Source organism: Chaetura pelagica, unplaced genomic scaffold (genome assembly GCF_000747805.2).
Source record: "Chaetura pelagica isolate M959 unplaced genomic scaffold, ChaPel_1.0 scaffold232, whole genome shotgun sequence".
Taxonomy (NCBI): domain Eukaryota; kingdom Metazoa; phylum Chordata; class Aves; order Apodiformes; family Apodidae; genus Chaetura; species Chaetura pelagica.
Window position 1 is genome coordinate 322,601 of NW_009952441.1, and position 23,817 is coordinate 346,417.

At 53.4% G+C, this 23,817-nt stretch overlaps 1 protein-coding gene across 1 annotated transcript in view; it reads left to right on the top strand.

Annotated features, from left to right (window-relative positions):
• Nucleotides 1-23,817, top strand: part of ACSF3 (acyl-CoA synthetase family member 3) — a 58,046-nt gene that overhangs the window by 28,049 nt on the left and 6,180 nt on the right. The window contains exon 6 of the mRNA XM_010008424.1: nt 6,750-6,876. Coding sequence (XP_010006726.1) covers nt 6,750-6,876 — 127 coding nt within the window. The remainder of the gene's footprint in view (nt 1-6,749; nt 6,877-23,817) is intronic.

Here is a 23,817-nt window from a genome sequence, read left to right on the forward strand (position 1 = left end):
GTTCAGCAGAAGGGAGTGATGAGAGGTTCTCAGGCAGCCACAGCACCTGACAGCCTCCCTCACCTCCACTTTTCAGTCAGGGTTATGAAAACCCAACCCCAGTGGGGCCACTGATGGAATCCTTGCCTGGTGCTCTCCCTGCCTTGTTCTGGTGCCGGGAGCTGAGGGCTGGGGAGATGTGCTGACATCTCACCTCATTTGTTATCTGCTGAAGCCTGCAAGCAGGAGGGATGGGAACAGCAGCGTGGAGAGCTGCTGGGTTTTGGGGACAGTGGTACATGTCTAATTTATGGTGTTAACATAGATCAAGAAGTTTTGGGTCTGTGGAACAACTGCGAGGAGGGCTGACCTTTCCCAAACTCGGGTTGTTTTCTGTGCTTCTTTTGGGATCATCTGGACTTAATCCATCTGGTAACTTTTAAAAATCAGTATTGCCTAAAAATACATACAGTCACTTTTGTTTCCAGTGGAGCAGCATTTGCTTTAAGTAGAGGGTAGGGTTTTTTGAAAATCAGTTGCAGGGTTCCAGCTCCACTGTGCACCAGCCTTGCCTTTAAATTTATAACTCACCAAAATGAAAAGTAAATTGATTGTGTTATTCCCAGCTCTTTTATAAAAGTTAACATTGCAAAAACAGATGTGAAATGTGGCCTCGTAGATTACAGTCTGGGCTGAGGGTTTTTTTAGTTGGGTTTTTTTTTTTTCTTTCTTTCTTTCCCTGTGCTGTGTCCCCGAGGAGCAGAAATCTGCCTTTTTCCAGCAGGAGGAAAATTGTTCTGTGTCTGAATTGCCTCCTGCTTGCCTTCTGCAGGATGCTGCAGGACACAGAGCTCAGAGGAACGATAATGCTTTCACAAAACCATGCAACTTAGCAGGGAATTTGTAATTATGAATGTGCATGAGAGTTCAGATTGCTTGGGAATTTGGTAACACTCTAGCAAGCCTCACACCTCTAGGACATCCATTCAAATGTGGCCCAGGGAGACAGGGATGAAAAGGTGCTGTCAGGCAGACTGTGCTGTCTCCAGCTTCTTTTTAGGAGGCAGGTGAGCATGTCCTCACCTCCCTCATCACCCCCCACACCAGGCCTGGATGTAGGTCTGGAAGAGCAGGGTCTGAGCAGAGCCTGGAGCTTCCATCCTCTCTCCAGCTTGGTGGGGGCTGAGCTGTTGGATGCTGTGCTGGGACAAGACTCTGCTGTATCACAGGGCTCTCTGGGCCACCAAAATTTTGAAGGGGTGAGTGAGGGACAGGGAGTGTGTCTGGAAGCTCTGGTGGCAGGTAAGTTGCTGCAGCAGCATGGTGGCGAGCATGGCAGGGCATCTGTGCTCTGCAGATCAACCCCAGGGAGCAAGGGGGGAGCTGGGGACAGTTCTTCAGGCTTTGTTAGGTTAGTTTCTGTGCTCTGGTGTGTTTGAAAAACAAACCAACCAACCCGAAAGAAGTTACTACTCTGTGAGAACAGCTAGAAGGGCTCCATCACTTCCACAAACCTCACGCACATAAATTATTGTCTTCTATTAGTCACTTAAAAGGCTGGGTTGCTTAATTATTTTGATCACAGTAATCACTTATTTACAAGGTGGGGAAAAGTGCCAAGCACTTCCAAGCTCAGTAGCACAGTAGGGCTGTGGCAGAGGAGGCAGAGCTGCAGAAACATTTCCTTCCTCCCCACAAATGGACAAGCTTTTGCTGTTGAGGATCAGGGGTGGTGCCCAGCCCTGCAAGCCCCGAGCTCTGCTCTCCTGCTCTGGGAGCAGTGGTGGGAAGGAAGTTGGGCTGCTGGGAGCCCAGGCTGGTGGGAGCTGCAGGAGTGAGGGAAATGACAGGAGATGGGCAGGGCCTTGCACTGCTCCTCTTCACCCCATCCTGGGAAACCACTCATCAAGGGGCTGGAGCACAGGTCTCACGAGGAGCAGCTGAGGGAGCTGGGGGTGTCCAGCCTGGAGCAAAGGAGGCTGAGGGGAGACCTGCTGGCTCTGCAGCTGCCTGAGAGGAGGTTGGAACAAGGAGAGGTTGGTCACTCTCCTAAGGAATAAGCCATAGGACAAGAGGAAATGGCCTCAGGTTGTGCCAGGGGAAGTTTAAGGTGGATATTTGGGACAATTTCTTCCCCAAAAGAGCTGTCAGGCCCTGGCCCAGGCTGCCCAGGGCAGAAGTTGAGTCCGATTCCTGGAGGGATTTCAAAGCTGTGTAGATGTGGTGCTGAGGGACATGGTTTAATGATGGCCTTGGCAGTGCTGGGTTGATGGCTGGAGTGGATGATCTTGAAGGTCTTTTCCAACCAAAATGATTCAGTGATTCCATGTGCAAATGCACTGCACTTCTGGGGCACAAATGTTGCAAAGGACCTTTTAAGGTTCCTCCTGAAAGAAAGTGCTCTGATCTGCTGCCTTTGGTGCTCAGCCAGGAAACAGGGGCAGATTCTTTTCAGGGGGTCAGGGGGAACGAGGGTCCTGGTAGGAGTTAAATGTGTCCCCCTGAAACCTCCAGCTTGCAACCTGAGGAAGGTGTTTGTTTTCCTAAGAGCTCAATCTATCTTCCCCCCAATCCTGTCAGCTCAGTAACAAGTCATTACCTCCCCTCACAAGCCTTGTCTTCCAGCTTTCCCTCCATGTCTTCCACACGTTCCTGCCTAGCAACCTGCTGTGCCTCCTCTGCTTCCCAGCCAAAGACACTGCTCCGAGCCGACCTCCATAAAAGCCCCTAATTCCATTAAAGTCCATTACCAGCTCCTCTCCCAGAGGAGCTCAGGACAGTGTCTCTCAGAGCCCACAAGAAAACAAATGGCCACTTTGAACAAGTCCCAGGGCCTCTTGCCAGGCGGGATTCCCAGCTATTTACAAACCGCCCTCGCTCCTTCCTAATGAAGAGGTAAAATGGCAGCAGGGAAAAGGTGCGTTTTATAATCACCCAGGTTTAGTCCTTCAAGGGATTTATTACAACCTTTTATTTTCATGTGTGGAAAATGTAATCTCCTCTGGCCAGGCAGGTTTTGCAGCAGGGAGCTGCAGGGAGCAGCCTTTGGGCCGCGTGTTCAGCCCGCTCAGGTGCATTAAAGCTCTTGAAACGTGGGTTAAAGGAGCCCTGGGAGGGGTGGGGGGAGCTGTGCAGTTAGCAGTGGGTGCTCTCAGCAGCTGCTGGCAACGCCCCTCCAGTGTGTCCCCTCCAGTGTGTCCCCCTCCAGTGTGTCCCCCTCCAGTGTGTCCCCTCCAGTGTGTCCCCATCCAGTGTGTCCCCCTCCAGTGTGTCCCCATCCAGCGTGTCCTCCTCCAGCGTGTCCCCTCCAGTGTGTCCTCCTCCAGTGTGTCGTCCTCCAGTGTGTCGTCCTCCAGTGTGTCCTCCTCCAGTGTGTCCCCCTCCAGTGTGTCCTCCTCCAGTGTGTCCCCCTCCAGTGTGTCCTCCTCCAATGTGTCCCCCTCCAGTGTGTCCCCATCCAGTGTGTCCCCACCCAGTGTGTCCTCCTCCAGTGTGTCCCCCTCCAGTGTGTCCCCATCCAGCGTGTCCTCCCCCAGCGTGCCCCCTCCAGTGTGTCCCCATCCAGTGTGTCCCCATCCAGTGTGTCCCCATCCAGTGTGTCCCCCTCCAGTGTGTCCCCAAGTGCTGAGGTTCGGGGGAGAAAGGATCAAGCATCCTGGCCACGCTGCTGTTGCTGCAGGAAGAACCTGCTTTCCCGGTGGGTTGGCAGCCAGCTGGCTTGGGGTCCGGGAGGTTTGAGCAGGGATCAGACACCAGGGGTTGTGGGAGATAAATGCCTTGAACCTTGGATTTTAATTTCTGCTGTTTGCAAGCAGCAGAAGCTGCTGGGCTGGTTTGTGTCCCCTCTGCCACGCTAGGGAGCGGTGCCAGTGACACCAGGAGCTCAGCAAGCAGAATCCTATTAAGATAACGTCACGGCCTTTCTGTTTTACTGTTTGCAAGCCAGCCATAACATCATTAAATTACACAACAGGGAGGTGCCTGCTGCCAAGGAGCCCTGCTCGAGATAAGATGCGGGTTGAGCCGCTGCCAAAATCTGAGTTGATATGACAAGAAATTTGGAGCTGGTTCAAGGCTTGATTCACACCAGACATCGCAGCTTGCAGGTAAACACGGCGCAGGATTGGTCCCTGGGGCAGCTCTGCTGCTCAGGGCTGGGGCACTGCTGAGCCTGCTGCTGAGCCTGCCACCCTCTGCTGCCTCTGCAGGGCAGGGCTCAGCTGGGGCTGGAGGTGTTTGTGGTAGCCAAACTGACACCCGTCCTTGGCTTCAGCACCCACAAGCTGAAGGCAAAATCTAGGGGGATCTGTGGGTGAAGCTCAGGCAGGTGTTGGCAGGTCCTTGCCCTCTGCACCTTCACCACCCCCTTTTTCCAGCCCTTTGTTAGCCTGACAGCCAAAGGGATTGACTCTGGAGGCTCACACTGGTAATGGAAATGCCTGTAGTGGGAGGGTAGTTTTGATATTCTGTTACCTCTAGCTGAGATGGGGTGAACAGCATCCGGGGGGGTTTCCAGGATGGTGAGCAGGGCAGAGTTGCCCTCGGAGAAGAGGTATCACTGGCAGGGTTGTAAGGGCAGTTACCCCAGGGGCAAAACTGGAGCTGGGAACACCAGGGGCACTGAGGTGCTCAGGGAAGTTGCTTGTTTTGGGCTGCTACAGCTGGAGCAGCAGGAAAAGGAGTGAGAAAAGCCCCAGTGTGAAATTGAACACAGGCTGTCTGTGACAGCATGGAAACCCTGCCTTGCTGGTCCCCCCTGTGTCACCACCACATCCTTGTAATTCTTGCTGATTCAGGCTTTGTGCTTCTTGCCCTTTTGCTGCTGCAGGTACAGAGGTTTAGTCCTGGGCTCTCCTGGACCTCAGGTTTCTCTGTGCTGTCCTGCTTATCGACAGTCTGATCCTCAGGCTCCCTCCTTCTCATCCCTCTTTCTCCCTGTGGAGAATTCACCCAGCACCATCCTCACCTCACCATCACTCAGTGAAACTGTCAGCAGCAGCACTAAGGACTTTTTTTTTCATGCTGCCTCTTCCAGGTGAGGGAGATGATGCCCAGCCAGGGCCCTGGGGGCTCAGCCCAGGATGGAGATGATGCTCAGCCCTGGGGGCCCAGCCCAGCCTGGGACACACGGTGACATGTAGGTGATTCAGTGCCTGGGCTGTGTGTGCAGGGTGGCCTGTGCCACCCCACCCTCCAAGGCAGGACCTCAGGAAGAAATAACTTTAAAACTGTGCCTTAAAAACTGCTTTCTAAGCATTTCCCAGTAGAGAATCTTGGTTTCCATCAAAGGCAGTGCAGGGGTGAAGCCTGCCCTGCCCTGGGCTCTGCCTGCCTCTCCAGTTCTGCTATTACTGCTCTCCCTCATGGCCGCGTTTCTGGCATTGCTGGCTCTTTTGGGATCCCAGATGGATCTGGGATGTCTTTGTACAGCTGCAGTACAAAGTGGCTGGGAGTTCCCGTTGCTGGGGTGTTGTCTGTGAAGGGATGGAGCACTGTCTCCAAGCACCAGTGCCCTTCCAGCACAGCAGTGGCTTTGCACATCTTCCCCGCAAAGGACTTCAGGGTAACAGCCCTGCGGGCGCTGCGACGTTCCTGCCTCTCTTGTGCCTCCTCTCAGAGCCTTCCTGCAGGGGAGATGAGAGATTGTGCCATGTCAGGCACGCCTGTGACCTTCCTGCCATTCTCCAGTTTCCAGAACAGCAGGATGTTTGTTTTGTTGCCATAGAAAACCTGCCCTTGCGGGTTTGACAGGGCACAGAGTTGTCACTACAGCCGTGAGCCTGGAAGGAGCTGCGTGTCCCCCAGAACGAATCAGATGGTGTTTCCTGCCACCTCCTCAGGAAGAAGGAAACAAACAAAAAAAAGGTGTTAGAGTGACAGCTTTGGAAAGTGAGGTTGTCTGTCAGGAGAGCAGGCAGCAGCATGGCATGGTCACAGGAGCACGTTGTCCCCTGCCTTGCAGTGGCTGCAGGAGGATGGTCCTTGTCCCTGAGGACACTGCAAATCTGGTCTGTCTGGGGTGAGTGGTGGTGATGCCTTCAGCACCAGAGCAGCAGCTGGTTCCAGCTGCTCTGGGACAGAGGTCTCCAGGGTGGGCAGGGCTTTGCCAGCCCAAGGACAGGCTGCTGGCAGTGCCCAGAGGTGCAGCTGGTGACATGGCTGAGCCATCCACTCCCCCTCTCTGCTGGCTGCTGTCACCACAAGATGCACAGACCTGGAGGGCAGCAGCACTGTGGGAACAGGACCTGGAGTCCTGAGGCTCCAGGGGCATCAAGTGGGGATGATGGGGTTTCTGGAATGGTTTTCTGGGGAAGAACCTGACCCTGGCAGAGGCTGTTTGGTGCTGCAGTGAGATCAGGATGCAGAGAGCTGCCATGAAGACTTTCTGTCAGGCCATCCAGGGGTCAGAAAGGACCATCCCTTTCCCAAGAGTATTTCCCATCTCTCTCCCAACCCTTTCCCAAGAGTGTTTCCCACATGTTTGCATGTGAGCCCTCTCCTCTCCACTGCCAGCACCTGGAAGATGTCAGCCTGCCTGGACTGTGGTTCTGTGATGGTATTTCTTGTTTTTACACAACCCAGATTAATATTTCCAGTGCTTTGGAATATGGAAAGAGGTCCTGTGGGTGGGCAGGCTGCGTTGGAGGTGGGTGAGGGCACATGCCATGGGTCCTGCTTGTCCCCCACAGTGCTGGGGTACAGGTGGTGGAGGGGATGTGGCTGTGGGGATGACTGCTCTCTGCCATGTATTCACCCTGTGCTTGTCCTAGGTGACACCAGGTCTTGAGGGACAAGAAGGGGAGCTGCTGGTGAAGGGACCTTCCGTCTTCCGGGAGTACTGGAACAGACCCAGGGAAACAGCAGAGGCCTTCACGCCTGATGGCTGGTTCAAAACAGGTACTGTGGTGGCTTCTCTGGGGTGCTGGGGGAAGGGGAGAGGGGGAAGAGCAGCTCTGCTTTGACCCTGAGGTTCTCCAGCTGCTGGGTTCTGCCTCACCTGAACACCCAGGCAGCTCCGACTCGCCCGCTCCCCTCTGGGATGGTGTGTGAGCAGAGCTGGGCTGGATTCCTGATGCCTTCTGTGTAATCTTATTTATTTATGGCTCTTGAAGAAGCTGTGATTTATTGGTATTGTTATCCCAGAGCAGACGTGGATCTGCCCTGCAGTGTCCCCACGGGTCCCCACCCGGGCAGGCGGGCACAGGAGCCTCCTCAGGCCGTGCCTGGCGTGGGGCAAATCAGCTGCAAACAACACCTGAGTTGTTTTTTTTTCCTCTCAGTCAACACTCCTGATGAATATTTCAGCTGCAAAGGAATAGCATGCATTAATTATTGCAAAGAGATGTCTTTAGGAGAAAATGATTTTGAAATTCAGTTTAATTTCATTGTAATGCGCTGCAAACAGGAAGGGAGTGTGTGTGTTTAATTGGCTCTCGGGGGTGAGGCCGGGAAGATGGCAGTGCCTTTGTCACAGGCCATTAGTGCTGCAGACTGCATAATGAGGGAGCACAATCAGCTCACAGCTGCCGGCTCCTACGGGGAGAGAATGATATTAAATAGAAATCAGTATAAATTAAACTTAACCCTTTCCCTAGCTGAGCAAAGCTCAGAGCCAGAAATGAGGCCGGGGGGAGAGTGGAGAGAGGTGTGGGGGTTGGGGGTGCCTGGCTGACCCCCCCCCAGTGGCAGATCCCCAGCCAGGCTGCCTCCTGGATGGCCCCCTCACTGCCTAGGGAGGACTGTGGGCTTTTAACTCTCTTCCCCATCCTGTTCCACTTCTCTTTTCGTCTCTTTCCTTTCATGGAATCACAGCAGTCCAGACTGGTTTGGGTTGGAAGGGACCTTCAAGATCATCTAGTCCCACCCCCCTGCATGGGCAGGGACACCTCCCACCAGCCCAGGCTGCTCCAAGCCCCATCCAACCTGCCCTTCAACACTGCCAGGGATGGGGCAGCCACAGCTTCTCTGGGCAACCTGGGCCAGTGTCTCACCACCCTCACAGCAAAGAATTTCTTCCTAATATCTCATCTTCAATCTACCCTCTTTCATCCTGAAACCATTCCCCCTTGTCCTATCACTCCATGCTCTTTTGTTCCTCTCCTGACCATCCCTCCAGCTCTTGTGGATGTCAGGTTGATGGGGCTATTTTTTCCCAAGCCTCAGTCATCGTGCAGTGCCACGAGTGCCTCTTGCCCACCCTGCCTGCCCCTGCCATGGTGACAGCCTTTGGAGATCCCTCACAGGCAGCAGATGTCCCCGTGTGGTGGTAAAAACCACTCCAGGGAACCAAGGAGGCTGTGTCCCATTGTTGTGGGTGGGATCTGGAGGCTGAATTTCCACCCCCCCAGGCAGAGATGGGTAACTTTGGAGTGGCAGAATATGAAAAGTATCCAAAAGAGCCACTGCTGGGCTCTAATCTGTTGGGTCTGCAGGTCACATAGGGCAGTGTTTGAAAAGTGAGGCTGAACCCATGTGCACCAGTGCCCCCCAAACCCAGGCACAGGTATTTCTGCCTCCGTGCCTGGGTTCCTCTCACTGCCAGACCCTCCTGAGGTCCCAGCAAGTGACCTCCAGGTCACCTAAAGTGGGTGACAGTGTGGTGGTGGTGTCCAGGTCCCTCCCAAGGACACAGGGAATGTGTGCTCAGCTAGAGCAGGGATGTTTGGAGACAGTGCAGGTAACTCCTCAGCTCTCGTTGTTAATGGGGACTGGAAACCCTGTGGGTCAGCAAACAAAGAATGATTTCTTGAAGGTGAGCCCTGGCGTGTTGCTTGTGCTGCACCTCCTTGGGACAGTGTCCCTGGAAGGGCACACCTCACAGGGGAATCTGGAATTTTTCATTCTTTTCTGTCTGCAGGTGATTTATTTCCCTGGTACCTTCCTCAGGCCAGTTCTCTGTTTCTGGTTGCTCTTCCTGGAAATTGAGTTCTCAGGGGTTTTGTGTGTCTTCAAAGTGCGTGTGTGTGTTATAGGGGAGCAAAAAAAACAGACAAAAAGGCATGATGCTGCAGTGACTTTTTGATGGGAATCAAGATGGTGGCTCTTTGGAGAAGCATCTGAACTCGGGGTGCTGTGTAGGTGATTTACTGCTGCTCCTGTCCTCCTCATCCCCTCGGATCTGCACGGCTGCTGCCCATCTCTCCGTCTCTCTCATTTCCATCCGAGTGAATTTGATTATTTTTATTATATTAACACAGTTGACAGAGCTGCTTAGATCAAAGTCCCCTCCAGCCATTTCCAGGGAGACTGCTGGGTATCCACCTGCTGTCATACATCCAAGTGGCACCAAGCCCTCGGAGACCCAGACAAACCCCAAGGAAAAATGCCTCCAGCGTCTGTCTGCTGTCTCTGTGATACCTTCCCAGCTGTCCCGTGCCCCACCAGGTGAGGGGCAATCTCCAAGCACACTCATAGGCCACTGAGCAGGAAGGATGGAAGGAAAAAATAAGGAAGGAAGGATTTATTTGTTTTTTACACTGTGGAGGTTGAGACACTGGCCCAGATTGCCCAGAGAGGTGGTAGATGCTCCATCCCTGGAAGCTCAGGTGCCGCATCCCATTCAAGGTCAGGTTGGATGGTGCTCTGAGCAACCTGAGCTACTTGAAGTCGTCCGTGCTCACTGCAGGGGATTGGACCAGGTGACCTTTAAAGGTCCCTTCCAACCCAAACCATTCCATGATTCTATGAGCAATTGCTGAGCAAACCCTGGGAGCTGGAGGGAAGCAGCAGCCCAAGCCCAGCTCCTCTGGTCATCCCGCTCCCTGATCTTTATTCATCCGTCCCAGCCTCGCGACGCTCGTGTCTCTCAGACACTGTCAGATTGTGTTATCTCTGCCCAGGAGGTGGCAAGTGTCAGGCTTTGGGGGTGTGAGGAAGGGGACAGAGGGCTGGGATGGAGTCACACAGCCTGGTGCCCAGGCCCTGCCCCTCAGCCTGCACGTTTTCCTGCCTGTGCCGGGCGCTTTCTCCAGAGGAATCCAGCATTACATGGTGTGCACGGGGGGACTGATAGGATCAGAAGGCAGGCTTCTCCCCGAGGGAAGGCCTGCTTCCATTCACATTTGCCCATACATCCAGAAAATTAGAATCTGGTGTATTCAGGGAGATTTATTTTCAATTACAGGTTAAGGCTGAGACATGAAATAGCACCAGGTTTGAAAGTAGTGCATAAATCCTGCAACAAATCCATGTATCTCAGCTCCACATAATAAGATTTTATTGATTGCTATATTGTATCTGTCAGAATAAAACTCTCTTAATGCATGCATCAGGATGGAGAAGATAGAAAGCTTGTTGGTAGTAGAATCTGATTCAAGAATCAATGCACTTTGATTAATACGATGTTAAGAAAGTAAGAGTTATTTAACTTGTTTGATGCACATTTCAAAATGATGACTCATATCTTTTAAGTTTCTTCCTTTAAGCTGTATTTAAAAAAACAACCTTGTAGCTGTTTTTCACATAGCTAAGACCTGGTTTATCACTGAATTTTTGCTAGGTCCTTTTACACAGTAAACACCCTCCCCCCAGCTCCCATTAACAATCATTCCCATGGCCCAAAAGACTTCCCACATGCCATTGTTGAAGGCTTTGGAGGAACAGGGTGGACCTGCTATCTCTTTATTCCATCTGGATGTTCTGCAGTGAAAGAGGAAGCTCCAGGAAATAGAAATAATAAAGAGGAAAATGAGTGTGGAATAAGACATCATCAGGAGAAACGAGAAGCCCCCGTCAGCGCTGGCAGGTGCTGCCAGGCTGTGCTGTGTGTGTCTGTGCTTGCTGGACGTGCCTTCTGCTCAGTTCCAGCCTCTCCCCTGTCATCTGCAAACTCAGGCACCAAGGACAAGCTTTGGCTTAGCTGGGAGCATTCCACTGCAGTTCCCACTGCAATTCCCAGGTTGTTCCAGAGATGGACTCTGCCCTTGCAGCAGCCACGAATCCCCACGAGGGAAGAAGCCCTCCCAGGCTGGTTGCAGGAATCTCCAGGTGTCTCTCCCCCTCAGCCTAAGCTCTCCAGTCCATAGGCTTTTTGGAGATCTCCACCCCACCAATTCTGATGGAAAAGGCAAAGCTTCCTGCACTTTTCCAGTATGGAGCAATCTGGTGTTTGTAGGAGATGCCCTGGGCAGGTCTTTCTTGGCCAGACCCAGCCCATTCCCTTTCCCAGGCTGGTCTGTGAGGAGAAGGGGCAGGAGAAGCAGTGAGTGACAGACACCCCAACCCTCTGGCACAGGCTTTTTCCCTTGCACTTGCCTGTCCCCAGAGACAAGCAGGTGTTTCCCTGCCAGGGGAATTGCTTACGTTGGTGGGTGTAGCACTGACACCTGAAACAGAAAATGCTTTAGCCTGATCAAGGCAGATTATAAATAGAAGTGCATCTGATCAGCATCCTGATCTGCAGGTTTTCTGTTTGTTTGCAGTGTCTTTCCTAGTCACAAATCCAGTTAATGGAAATTCTGTTTTTAAAAAAAATATTCCCTAAAGTGTTGCAGATGATGTGACTCAAGGGTTGGGAAGGCCCAGGGGATGAAGTGCTGGGTCCCTGCAGGGCTGGGCTCCAGCAGCTCCGTTTGGAGTCTGTTGTAGTGGAGCATCATGAGTTGGGTGGGATGGCAGGACTCACCTGCCTCCCTTGCTAGACCCACCTTTCCACAAATGGAAGGAGATGAAAGGACACCCCAAATAAATCCCAGCCATGCCCCAAACACAGCTCCATGTGCTGCTTGAGGAAGATCCCCCTGGATCTTCATGGGATGGGAAGGGAGGCTGCAGGCACCTGCTGGGCACTACATTGCCAGATTTGCCCAATGGCTGGAAGTTTTGAGGTGACCAGGACACAGTGAAATGAAACCCAGTGTTTCCTTGACTGCTCATGAGATGGATGTTTTCTGCAGCTCAGCAAGTGACTTGGGATTTTTGTAGCTGTAAATGAGAGCAGCTTTTGGCACAGAATGTGTTTATTCTCTACAAAGCTCCACTCCAGTTGTATCAAACATCTTGGATGCCGAGGCCTTTACTAGTTTGAGAACCTCAGAGTCCAATTTTCAGGGGTGTGGAGCAATTGCACCCCAGCTGAGAGTCAGTGGGAACAGCAGGCACCAAAACCCAGGCTCTTCCCTCTTGGTCTCCTGTTGCTTTTCCCTTTCAAGCTGTGCTCAGGCAGAGCTGCTCTTGCAGCCCAAAGGGAGAGGGGCTCCTTCAGGCTCTGACCACCAAGAGGGATGTATCCCATCCCATCCCAGGGATTAATGCAGGCATCTCCAGCTGGGTTATGTTGTGGAGACGTCAAGCTGAGCTCTGCAAGCCTGTCAGAAGATCTAGCAGGAGAATTACAAGCTGGGAAGTGAGTTAAGAGGGGAAGTGGAGGATTGAGCTCAGGATGTGGCAAAGAAATGGGCTGAACAATCGTCTTTCTCATGGTCCTTGGCAGAGGCTGTTGGATCGTTGGCAGGGCTAGTTCTAGTGGCTACTTCCTGCTGTATAAATGACTTCTCTGTCCAGTGCAGAATTAAAAATCTCATAGGGAAAGGTCAGTATCAAACCAGCTGAGTGAGATCTCATGCAGAGCACAGGACTGTGGTCCCATCACAGGCACTGGATTGTCTTGGATACAGCTGGATCAGGGCCCCAGGGATTTTCACTGGTCCATGCTCATGGTTTGGGCACTGGGAAGAGCAGGGTTTGCTGTGTCTTCACTGTCTCTGATTCCCTGTGACCATGGGGCTTTGGGAAGCCCCTTCATCAGGAAGGGTAAATGTTGCAGAGTTGTCTGCAGCAGCAACTGCAGGGAGGGGTTTTGCTGTGCCCCAGCAGAGAGCACCAGGATGGGAATGGTAGTGATTAAGCCTGAATGTTGGTGTGATCACCCAAAACCCAAACAGCATCCAGCTTTGCAGATGCCAGACTGGCAGCTGGATGCTCCAAACGAGAGCTGAGATCCCTGTGCAGATGGTTTGTGCCTGTCTCCAGAGCAGAGCTGCTCCAGCCCTTGGTGCATCTGCATGGCCGCCTCTGGACTCCCTCCAGGAGCTCCAGGAGTGCTTGACAAAGAGCTGAACATCTCTGGGAGGCTCTGGCATGCAGGGTGTGCTTGGACAGATAACAGCTGAGGATATGATCACACCAGGCTCTTCACTTTCAACAAGACTCATCCCTCTGGGTTTAGCTCAAGACGACAGAGAACATATTGACTTAAGACTAATGGTGTTGTGCTGTAAGCAAAAGTCAAGGCTTCTGTATATTTAAGCAAATAATTTAAGGCAGATATCTTTCCTCAGGTCCCACCACTGCCTCTCTTAGTCCACAGCCTCCCATCGTTATCTCTGCTTTGCTTAATAGTTCATCTCACCAGAGAGCGGGGCGGGTCACAGCACAGAGCAGAAGAGGCAGTGCTCTCTTGAGCTGAGGTGTAATTGATCCCTCAGCTGTTCTGCAGAGTCCAGAAGCCAGAGCAGAGGGGCTCAGTCTAATGTTTTTATTATGACAATTATGATTTTTATCTGTGCACTCATAGTTACTGAGCTCTTCAAAGTTCTCCCAGCTGAGGGGCAGCCACGTTCAGCTGGGCTGACACACCTGGGAGCATTCACTTATTTATTAGTGTTCAAGTTTTCTTTTTCATCTTGCTGTCTGCAGGGATTTCTAGAAATATTGAAATGCTAATGTGGAAAAAAAGACCCAACACCAAAACACCACATTTTAAATTTTGTACTTACCCATTTTCTTTCCTGACTTGTCCTCTGGGCAAACCCATCTGCAGTGACTCTGGCTGTGAGCAGCAGGGGGGTTCCCTCTGCTCAGCCTACTTGTGTCATATCAGTCACCCATGAGTTCCTGCTAATGATGAGTGAACCTACCAAGTCCTGGCTGCCTGGCTGGCAGGAACACTCCAAGGTTCTGCTGGTTTAGCTGCTGTTTTCCATCAGAGGAATGTGGCACCCTCAGAACAGGGTGTGCAGTGTCCCTAGGCTGGGGGAGCTTTATCTGCTGCTTGTCCTTCAGGTCTGTGATGTGCCCCAGGAGGGGCTCCTGGTCATGCTGAACCTACCCAGAAATGAGGGGTGACACCTCTGCCAAGGGCAGGCAGGAGCTGGGGTGCTGCCAGACTCTTCTGAGGTCTGATTTTCTGTTAAGCCATTTGGTGGTGAAATCCCTGGCTGAAAGCTGGTGCTCAGGACTTTGCCAGCATCTGACATGGAAGAGGGTCTGATGCCACCCCAGGCCAAGGCTGGAGCAGGGACCATATGTAGCAATCCCTGAGGCCCTGAAACAATAGCACAGAGATTGGCTTTTGTATTTGCTGGCCCAAACCTGCTGGCCATTTGAGCATGCTGGGAAGCCCATCTTGCAGGGGGTGAGAGGTGGTTTGGAGGGAGCTCCAAGCTCCCCTGATGTGTCCGCAAATGAAGCTGAAGCTGCTAGCTCTGGTCATCTGTGGGTTTTGGAGACTTGCCAGCACCACTGCCAGCCTTAGACCAGCCCTTCACCTTCACCTTGGACCCTTAGTGTCTGTGAAGGAATGTTGCCAAGGATGGGGTGGGCTTTGCAGGTCATGAAGAAGGCAGCCACCAGACATGTATAACATGTATAACCTACATCTTTCCTGTCCTGTAGTTCTCTGTATGTTTTTCTCTTTGGAATGTCAGCCCTTTAAAAGGAGAATTACCAGAAGGTGCACCCCTGGGGTGAAGCCTGCCTGAAGGCATGGTGCAGCAGGACTAAGGGTCACATGAGGTTCATCTGCTCCTGCTTCAATACTGTCTGGCCCTTTCCCCTGAGCTGGGCAGAGCTCTGGTGGAGCGTGATGCTCCAGGAGATGAGTCCTCTTGAGTCTGACTGGTGGCCTGGGTCAGGGTTGTAGAGCAGAGCACAGACAGGGGGATTTGCACCCAACAGGCTTCAGGCTGGTGAGGGATGTTGGAGGAGCAGGCAAGGCATGAGGGTACAGTGTGGTGTCAGCCAGCACCATCCTGGCCGCTCCAGAGGGGACAATGAACTCCAGGAGCATTTAAAACTACAGCTGTGAGGGGAAGGTACTGCTGACCTATCAGCCAAGACGAGGGGCAGCTGCACTCCTCGTCTGTCCAGCAGCAAGGCCCTGACTTTCCCTGCCCCCTGGCTGGGGGCAGAGCTGGGCAGAGCACATTTCTGGGCTGAAATCAGCCTTGTCTTCCCTGCACCTTTCACCTCCCGGGTACCCAGCGATGCTGCCGGCGCTCCCTGCGCCGCTGCGGCTCGTGGCACAGCGTGCTGAGCAGGGCCTTATTAGCACAGCTCTTTGGGAGATGCCCTTGAGTGATTTTTATATTTTTTTTCCAGGTGTAAATGCCAGGGGAGGCTGTACCAGTGCTTCACATTCTTTCATCTCGGCAGGGTTTTGCCCTCTCTCCCAGCGTGGCTCTGACAGCAGGCTCAGCGCTGCTGCCTCTGGAATACAAAGCAACTTCCCCCTTGCAGAGCATGACAGGAATTCATCCCAGGCTGGGTTTTTTTCCCCTGCTTTTCTTTTTTCCTCCTGCTGGATGCTCCAGGGGTCTCTGGAGAAGTTTTGAGAGTGAGGAATCACTTGTTTAACCCCCTCCCTCCTGCGAGCAGGCAGCTTGCAAGACCTGGCAGCTCTGCAGATGGGGGGGGGGGTGCAAAGCAGCTCAAGGCTGGGATGAAAATCCCATCCCATGACTGAGCCAGGGGAGAGGAACCAACACATGGAGATGTTTGCATCCCTCCATCTCTTTAGAGCAGCCATTAGGGCAGTTGGAGGGTCTGTTCCCTGCTTGCTGAGCAGGCAGCTCCTGCCATTAGTGCTGCTGGGAGTTGGGCACATGCACGGAGAGGCAGGGATGCCCCTGAGCTACAAATCTACTTGGCAATTTTATTATGTAAATAAATGGTGCTTACACATACACCTGCTGCTGCTGCTGCTCGTGGTGATGTTCATGGCAAGATCCATAAACAAACAGTGATTCTGTTCTAATAGATTTATTTCCTTTCTCCTGAGCCATTAAATGACTCCGGATTTCACGCAGGTCGAACCCGGTAACGGCACCGACATCCTGCTCAGCCTCGGTGGCCTGAGCAGTGTGGCAGCCACACGGTGCTCCCAGGTGCTGGGGGTTCTGGGGGGGCACAGGGGAAAGGGTCATCAGGTCCTGCCCAGGGCAGGAGTGGAGTTCCCATCCCAGGAGGGATTTCAAAGCCATGTAGATGTGGTGCTGAGGGACATGGGGCAGGGGTGGCCTTGGCAGGGCTGGGTTAATGGTTGGACTGGATGGTCTTAAAGGGCTGTTCCAATCAAGAAGCATCTGTGAGTCTATAACCCTTGGTGTATCAGTGTCTTTGGATGTCCTCACCTCTCTCTCTGGGACAGTGAAGACAGCAGCAAACCTCCCTGTGCCAGGCTCTCACAGCCCATGGCTGGAGAACAGAGTCCTCAGCCAGGCCCTTTGGGGCAGCTTTTTCTTTTGACCTTTCTGGGGAACTTCAGAAGTTGCTCTGAACCTTGAGGAGGCTCTGGGCTGGACTTTGCTAGGAAACCCATCACTTCCCTGCAAGAGCATCACCACTGGGGCTCACCAGGCTCCCTGACACCAGGCACCCATTGGTGGGACCTGCCAGGAGAGCCACTGGCTCCTCTCCCAGCTGTCCTGCCTGGTCAGGTCTTTGGCACAGCACCCGGGCAAACAGGAGCCTGGGAAGTTGCTGAGGAAGGGGAGGTGGTTTCCTCATGAATAACTGGTGCAATATTAATATGCATATGGTTTTTAAAAGAAGTTCCAGGCTCTCCCTCTGCCCCTGAGGAGCCTTTGATGCTCTGTGATGACTGCAGCACACACCAGACCTCGGCACACGCCCGGTGGGCAGTGCTGGGGAGTAGCCCCCTGCCCCTGCAGAAGCACCCATTTATTTTTGGTGATTGTGTTTGGTGAGCCCAGGGAAGATGTTTTGCTGGTCCAAGCAAGCAGGTGAGGGGGTAGATGGGCTGGAGTCCATCTAAAGCTGCTGTGACAGGCTGCAGAGGCAGCAGCAAGCTGGGCTTTGGGAGCTCAGCAGGTCAGACCATCATGGTCTGCACAGGGTGGAAAAGGGGTGCAAGAAGCAGAAGTTCCTGATTTCAGCTGTACGGCCCAGATCAGGATTGATAGGAGCTCACCCAGGTCCCCTTGTAACCCAAAAGAGGATCCATGAATCTGTGGAAAGGACAGGATCAGGGGTTGGCTCTGGCTAACTTTGATGCCAGGAGGCTAGAGGAGCCCAGGGTTTTCCTGGTGTGTTTCCCTGCTGAAGTGGTTGGAATGTGAGGGAGTGGAGAAGGAATGGAGCAAGTCCCAGGAAAGGAGCCTGATTTCAGAGAATGTGTCCTGAGGTGCAGGAGGGGGTGGGGGGTGACAGGGAAAAGTGACAAACCTTCAGCAGCCCAGGCAGGTGACCTGGGTGACATGCTGCTGCACCACCAGCCTCTGCCAAGGAGCCAAAATCCAGAATTTCAGAAGCACTAATTGCTGTTAATTAGCTACAATTTGTGCTCCTAACCTCTGTTCTTAGCCAAGATGGCTGACAGCAGAGACAAACATTACTCATCTCCGTGCAATAAATCAAGCTAAAGTTGCTTCTGTTACTTACCCTGCCATTTAGCATTTCATTAAATAGATCTGCACACATACATCATCGTTGCTGGGACTGTGTCAATCCCCTTTGTCAGCAGGGCTGTCTCCACTCAATCCCACTAGTGCCAGAGAAGCTCTGGATTCACCATATTCCAGGTTAGCATCCAGCATCCACCCTCCTCAGTTGGTCACACACCCAGTATTGAAAACCAGAGGGTTACCAGCAGTAATGATGCTCTTGCTCCTAAAGGGACATGTGGCTTGGAGGCATGAGGTCTCTCCTGGGTGGATGAGGTTGGACTTGAGCTGAGAGCTGACCTGCAAGGTCCCTGTTGGAGGCAACAGCTTCTGCCAGGCTGGTGCTGGGCTTTCCATCAGCTCTGGATGGGGAGGAGCAGCAGCCCAGGGGCTGGGAGTGCTCACTTGAATGGGAGGCAGAGGAGATGTAGCATTAAAACAATCCCAGAGCTACAAAGAGTAGGGAAATCCTGGCACTCCAGCTGGTGTTCCTGGGCAGAGATGTTCAGCTCTTTGTCAAGCACTCTTGGAGCTCCTGGAGAGAGTCCAGAGGAGGCCACAGAGATGCTGGGAGGGCTGGAGCAGCTCTGCTCTGGAGCTAGGCTGGGAGAGTTGGGGTGTTCAGCCTGGAGAAGAGAAGGCTCCAGGGAGACCTTAGAGCACCTCCCAGTGCCTGGGGTGCTGAGCAGGACCAAGGCAGGAGCCTTTTCCTGAAGCTCTGACCATCCATCCATGCATTCCAGCCTCCCTTTCCTTGCCCAGAACCTGGGCATGTTGGGGTTCACCCCGGGCCTTGCTTTGCTGCTGCATTTCCTCGCCAGGGGAGGGCTCTGCCACGGGGCTAACGGGAGCAGCTCCTGTTTGCCCATGTGGCTCCAGGCCTTGGGTGCCCTCCCTCTCCCAGCACTCCATAAATAACCCCCCCCGTGTCCATCCCAACACGCTGTATCAATCTTGTTTAATAGACTGGAAAGCTGATTGCGCGGCGCAGGCCGGGGAGTGTCGGGGTGATGGATGGTGCCTTCCCGGAGTCGAGCCTCGTTGATGTATAATGAAATATTTATGATTTATTCCAGCTAATAAACTGGAGTGAAGTGTGTGATGTATGTGAGCAGATGGGGGATCTATTGATGCAGTTTTCATTGCGTGGGGGGAGGGAAAGGTTTATGTCCCTAACGGAGACGTATCGCGCCGCCCCCCCTCCCCCTGCCCGGCCCCAGAGAGGACAAATTATCTCATTCCTACAGACAGCCTTTAGTGCTCACCTTCTAAACATTTGTCCACCCTACATCTCCTCCTGGGGCTTCTCTCAAGCGTGGGAACCTCTAGCAGTGGGAGGAAACTGCTGCTGAGCACTGGGCTCACGGCTGGGAGCTGCACGGGGAGCGGGTACCCAGAGGGGTGGGAAAACTCTTCCCCTCCTTGGCTGTGGGCAGAGTGGTGGCAGGAAGTTTGAAATTCCAATTATTCAAACTCAAACCCAACAATGGCAACGAAATGCGGGTACCCAGAGGGGTGGGAAAACTCTTGCCCTCCTTGGCTGTGGGCAGAGTGGTGGCAGGAATGTCACTGTCATGCCATGCTCTCCAGCTTCCTGGTCCCACTGGGGCTGCCTTACCTACAGAAAAAGAACTCCCATGAGTTTAGGTGAGCAGTGGGAGAGTGAGTGGGAAGCTCGAAGCGCAGCAGAAGGGCTCGTGCGTGGGCACGTGGAGAGATTTGCTGCAGGGCCCTTCCAAAGCCAAATGTTTGGCCATGGGAGTGGGAAGGAGCAGCTCAGGGCTCTGCTGCTGGACAGTGCGTAACACCCCAGATGGAACCCTGGGCTCCTCACCTCACTGGTCTTCCATAGGCACCTACAAAACCTGGAAAAGCCATTCCAGCAGCCAGGAAGCCGTTAAATGAGCAGCTCCAGCCTGCAGGGTCTAGGCAAGAGCTTTCTACCAGAAGCAGCTGTGTCCAGGGTGGGCTTCTCCTGGGGTGCAGCTCCTGGGTGCCTGCTTCTCCTCAGCTCCCGTTTGCAGGGCTGAGACTTTTGCTTAATGAAGCCCAGTGGGGCAGAGCCATTACCAGGGCAACACTGGCACTGCTCCTTGAATTTTTCTAGCAGATCCTAAGGCAATCCCTGCTTGGCATCTAGGCTGGGCTGAAGTCACCATTCCTAATGGTTTACCTGAAAAGTCTCATTTTTTCCTGTGCTCTTCTGCTCTCCCAAGAGCCTCTCCAAACCCCTCAGCATTTCATTTCTCCAGCCAGAGTGTTCTCTTGGTCAACAGTTGGTTCAAACATTTGCTCATGACACCTTTGATGTAGAAACGTTGCCATGTTTGCCAGGAACAAGCTGACCCGTGGGTGAGGGTGTTAACAGGAGCTCCAGGGATGGTTTGCTCTGCTCTTGGGAGCAAAGAGGTTCAGCATGTCCTGGGAAAGGGTCTCAGGCCCCGTGTTGGGCACTGGAAGATCTCTCTGCTCTGTGAAGGAGCTGCCATCGTGGCCCTTTCATCTTTGCAGCAAATATTTTGCAACTTGAAGGACCCCACTGCAGAAGTCACTGGGCTTTGAGTTTGGAAATAGGGTTTCCATTGCCTGTCTGCTTCTTGGAGCTCATTTGGGCAAGGCCTGTGTCCACAGCCCAGAAACTATAGACAACCCTTCCCTATAAATAAATCTTACCCCAAAGCCTCTTTTTTAAACAAAGCAAGTGTGGAAAAGGTCTTTCACCTTTCACTCGGTGCTTGCTTGTTCTGCTGTGGTTCCTGAGCTGTGGGCCAGCACAGCATGGTCCTTGCTGAGCCTGCAGCCTGGGGGAGATGCCCACAGTTTGCTTCAGGGGGCTGAATGGGCACCTCAGCAGCTTGATGGGGAGACCTGGCCCAGCTGCATCCCCTCCTCCCTGCTCAGACCCGGCTGCTCCAGCCTGCAGGAGGTACATACACACAGATTTAGCTATAAATATGTAAAATAGAATCTTAGGATTCTATTAAAGACCTTTAAAGATCATCCAGTCCAACTCCCTGTGCAGTGAGCAGGAACATCTTCCACCAAATCAGGCTGCTCACAGCCCCATCCAACCCGACCTTGAATGTTTCCAGGGATGGGGCACCTACCACCTCTCTGGGCAACTTGGGCCAGGGTCTCACCACCCTCAGCATAAATAATTTATTCTATAAGTCTACTCTTTTCTTAGTTTAAAACCATCCCCCCCCTTGTCCTGGTGCAACAGGCCCTGCTAAAATGCTTGTCCCCATATATGTATGTGTAACAGGGCAGGTTGGATGGGGTTTGGAGCAACCTGGTCTAGTGGAAGGTGCCACTGCCTGTGCAGGGGAGTTGGAACTAGAAACTAGATGATGCTTAAGGTTCCTTCCAGCCCAAACCATTCTCTGATTGTGATTTTGTATTTATGTATCTATATACACACATCTAAAACACTGTCTGGAACTCGTGCCACGCAGCCCAGCCCAGCCTGCTCAGCATGCAGCTCAGCAGAGCCCTTCACATTTCACGGAACAGATGCCCACTGAGCATCTTGAAACAAATCCAAAGGCAGCAGTGATGGCTGCTGTCAGGGAAACCATCATCCCCTGGCCACGCCAGCACCAGAGCTGAGCCACATGGAGGCTTCGGCACCTACCACCTCTCTGGGCAACTTGGGCCAGGGTCTCACCACCCTCAGCATAAATAATTTATTCTATAAGTCTACTCTTTTCTTAGTTTAAAACCATCCCCCCCCTTGTCCTGGTGCAACAGGCCCTGCTAAAATGCTTGTCCCCATATATGTATGTGTAACAGGGCAGGTTGGATGGGGTTTGGAGCAACCTGGTCTAGTGGAAGGTGCCACTGCCTGTGCAGGGGAGTTGGAACTAGAAACTAGATGATGCTTAAGGTTCCTTCCAGCCCAAACCATTCTCTGATTGTGATTTTGTATTTATGTATCTATATACACACATCTAAAACACTGTCTGGAACTCGTGCCACGCAGCCCAGCCCAGCCTGCTCAGCATGCAGCTCAGCAGAGCCCTTCACATTTCACGGAACAGATGCCCACTGAGCATCTTGAAACAAATCCAAAGGCAGCAGTGATGGCTGCTGTCAGGGAAACCATCATCCCCTGGCCACGCCAGCACCAGAGCTGAGCCACATGGAGGCTTCTGCTGCTGGTGGCTTTGGCTGGTGGAAGGAGCCCCAGGCAGGCAGAGCTGGAGATCTGGTGTCAGGGACCATAGGCATAGAATCACAAAGTAGTTTGGGTTGGAAGGGAGCTTAGAGATCATCTAGTCCAACCCCCCTGCATGGGCAGGGACACCTCCCAGCAGCCCAGGTTGCTCCAAGCCCCATCCAACCTGCCCTTCAACACTGCCAGGGATGGGGCAGCCACAGCTTCCCTGGGCAGCCTGGGCCAGGGTCTCACCACCCTCACAGCACAGAATTTCTTCCCTGTGTCTCCCCTATTTCATCTTGAAACCCTTCCCCTTCATCCCTCCCTGCCCTTGTCCCAAGCCCCTCCACATCTTTCCTGGAGCCCCTTCAGGCACTGGAAGGTGCTCTGAGGTCTCCCTGGAGCCTTCTCCTCTCCACATTGAACAACCCCAACTCCCTCAGCCCTTCAAGGCCACCTCTGTGGCCTCTCTCCTACAGCTTCACATCCTTCTCATGTTGGGGACCCCAGAACTGGTACAGGGGTCCACACAGGGACCCCTGGGGAGACAGGCACAACCTGTGCCACGGGCCCTGGGTGCAGCGCCAGGTTTGGAAATGACACTTTTTGCACATTTTAAAGGCAGCTTGTGGCAGGGGGTGGGGGCAGAGTCATTAAGCACATGCCAGCGTCCTTTGAACTAGTCTCCCTGGCCCAGGAAACCCCCCCTCCCCAGCCTGGGAAGCAGCAGGAGCTTCTCCTGGCTGGATGTGCACACGCCGACCTGATGCACTGGGCTGGGAGCAGGTGGTGGGGGCAGAGGGTGACGTGGCTGCCCTCAGCATCCCCAGGGCCCTGGAGCTGGCTCTGGCCTGGCAGCTGGGGAGGTGACAGCAAGACCCTGACACTGGGCTGAAGGGAGAGAGGAGACAGGAAAGGAGGAGTTGGGGGAAATTCCAGAGCTCGTCCCAGAAGTGAGGATGATCAGGATAATAAGGGCACCTCCTGCTGTGCTGCCTGCAGGGCTGGGGATCCTGGGGGAAGCACCACAGGGGGCTGGGAGGTGAGTGGGGAGCAGGGGTGTCCCCTCCCTCTCTGTGCCCACTCTGAAATGACTCTTCCCCCTGTTCCTGGCTGCGTGGGGAACATCTGGGAGGGTGGCAGCTGGGGGAGCTTGTTCCCTGCACAGAGCATGTGTTGCACATCTCTGAGCACAGGGCACATCTCCATGGGCAGGTGTGACCCTGCTCCTGCCAGAACTGGGGGGACAGGGGACAGCCAGGCAGGGATGCTGGGATGCTGGAAACGTTACAGAACTACAAAATTGCCACAGTTGGAAAAGGCCTCCAAGATCACCAAGTACAACCATCCACCCAGGGGGGGAACAGAATAAAACCCCCAAAAACACACCCACAAAGCCATAACCAATCAGCCCACAATACCAACACCACCACACAACCCACTAAAAGCCCACCATGCCCACTGGAGTGTGCCCTAAAGTGCCACATCTACACGTTCCTTGAACACCTCCAGGGAGGGTGACTCCATGCAGGGATGCTGCAGCATCACCTGCCTCACCTTGGTACAGCAGGAGGGCCAGGACAGGGACTCCACACGGCCCCAGGAGCTTGGGCTGCTGCCAGCTCAGGTGTTTCCTTATGGCACAGACACACCCTGAATTCCCACTGCTGCAGGCAGAGCACAGAGGCTTCCCTTGCTGGATTTGGGATCTGAGGCCAAGAGCACCAGGGCCTGTGTGTCCCACTCTGCCTGGGCCCTGTGTGTGATGGGGGTGGGTGCAGGACAGAGCCAAGACCTTGATGACAGGCTCTGCCCGGGCAGTTTGTTTGGCAAACACACTCTGGAGAGAAATCAGGCAAGGCTGACACCTCCCCAGCAGACCCAAGGGCACAGGGATGGGAATTCAGCCCAGATAAGGGAGCAAGTTGTGTGGCAGGCACAGAGCCCTTCAGCTTTCATCCTGAGAGACCTTGGGGTGGAGAAATCTGCCCCCATCCAGGTCTGTCCCACGGACTCAGCTGTTCCTTGGACCTGTCCCTGGGACCCTTCTCCCCGTCA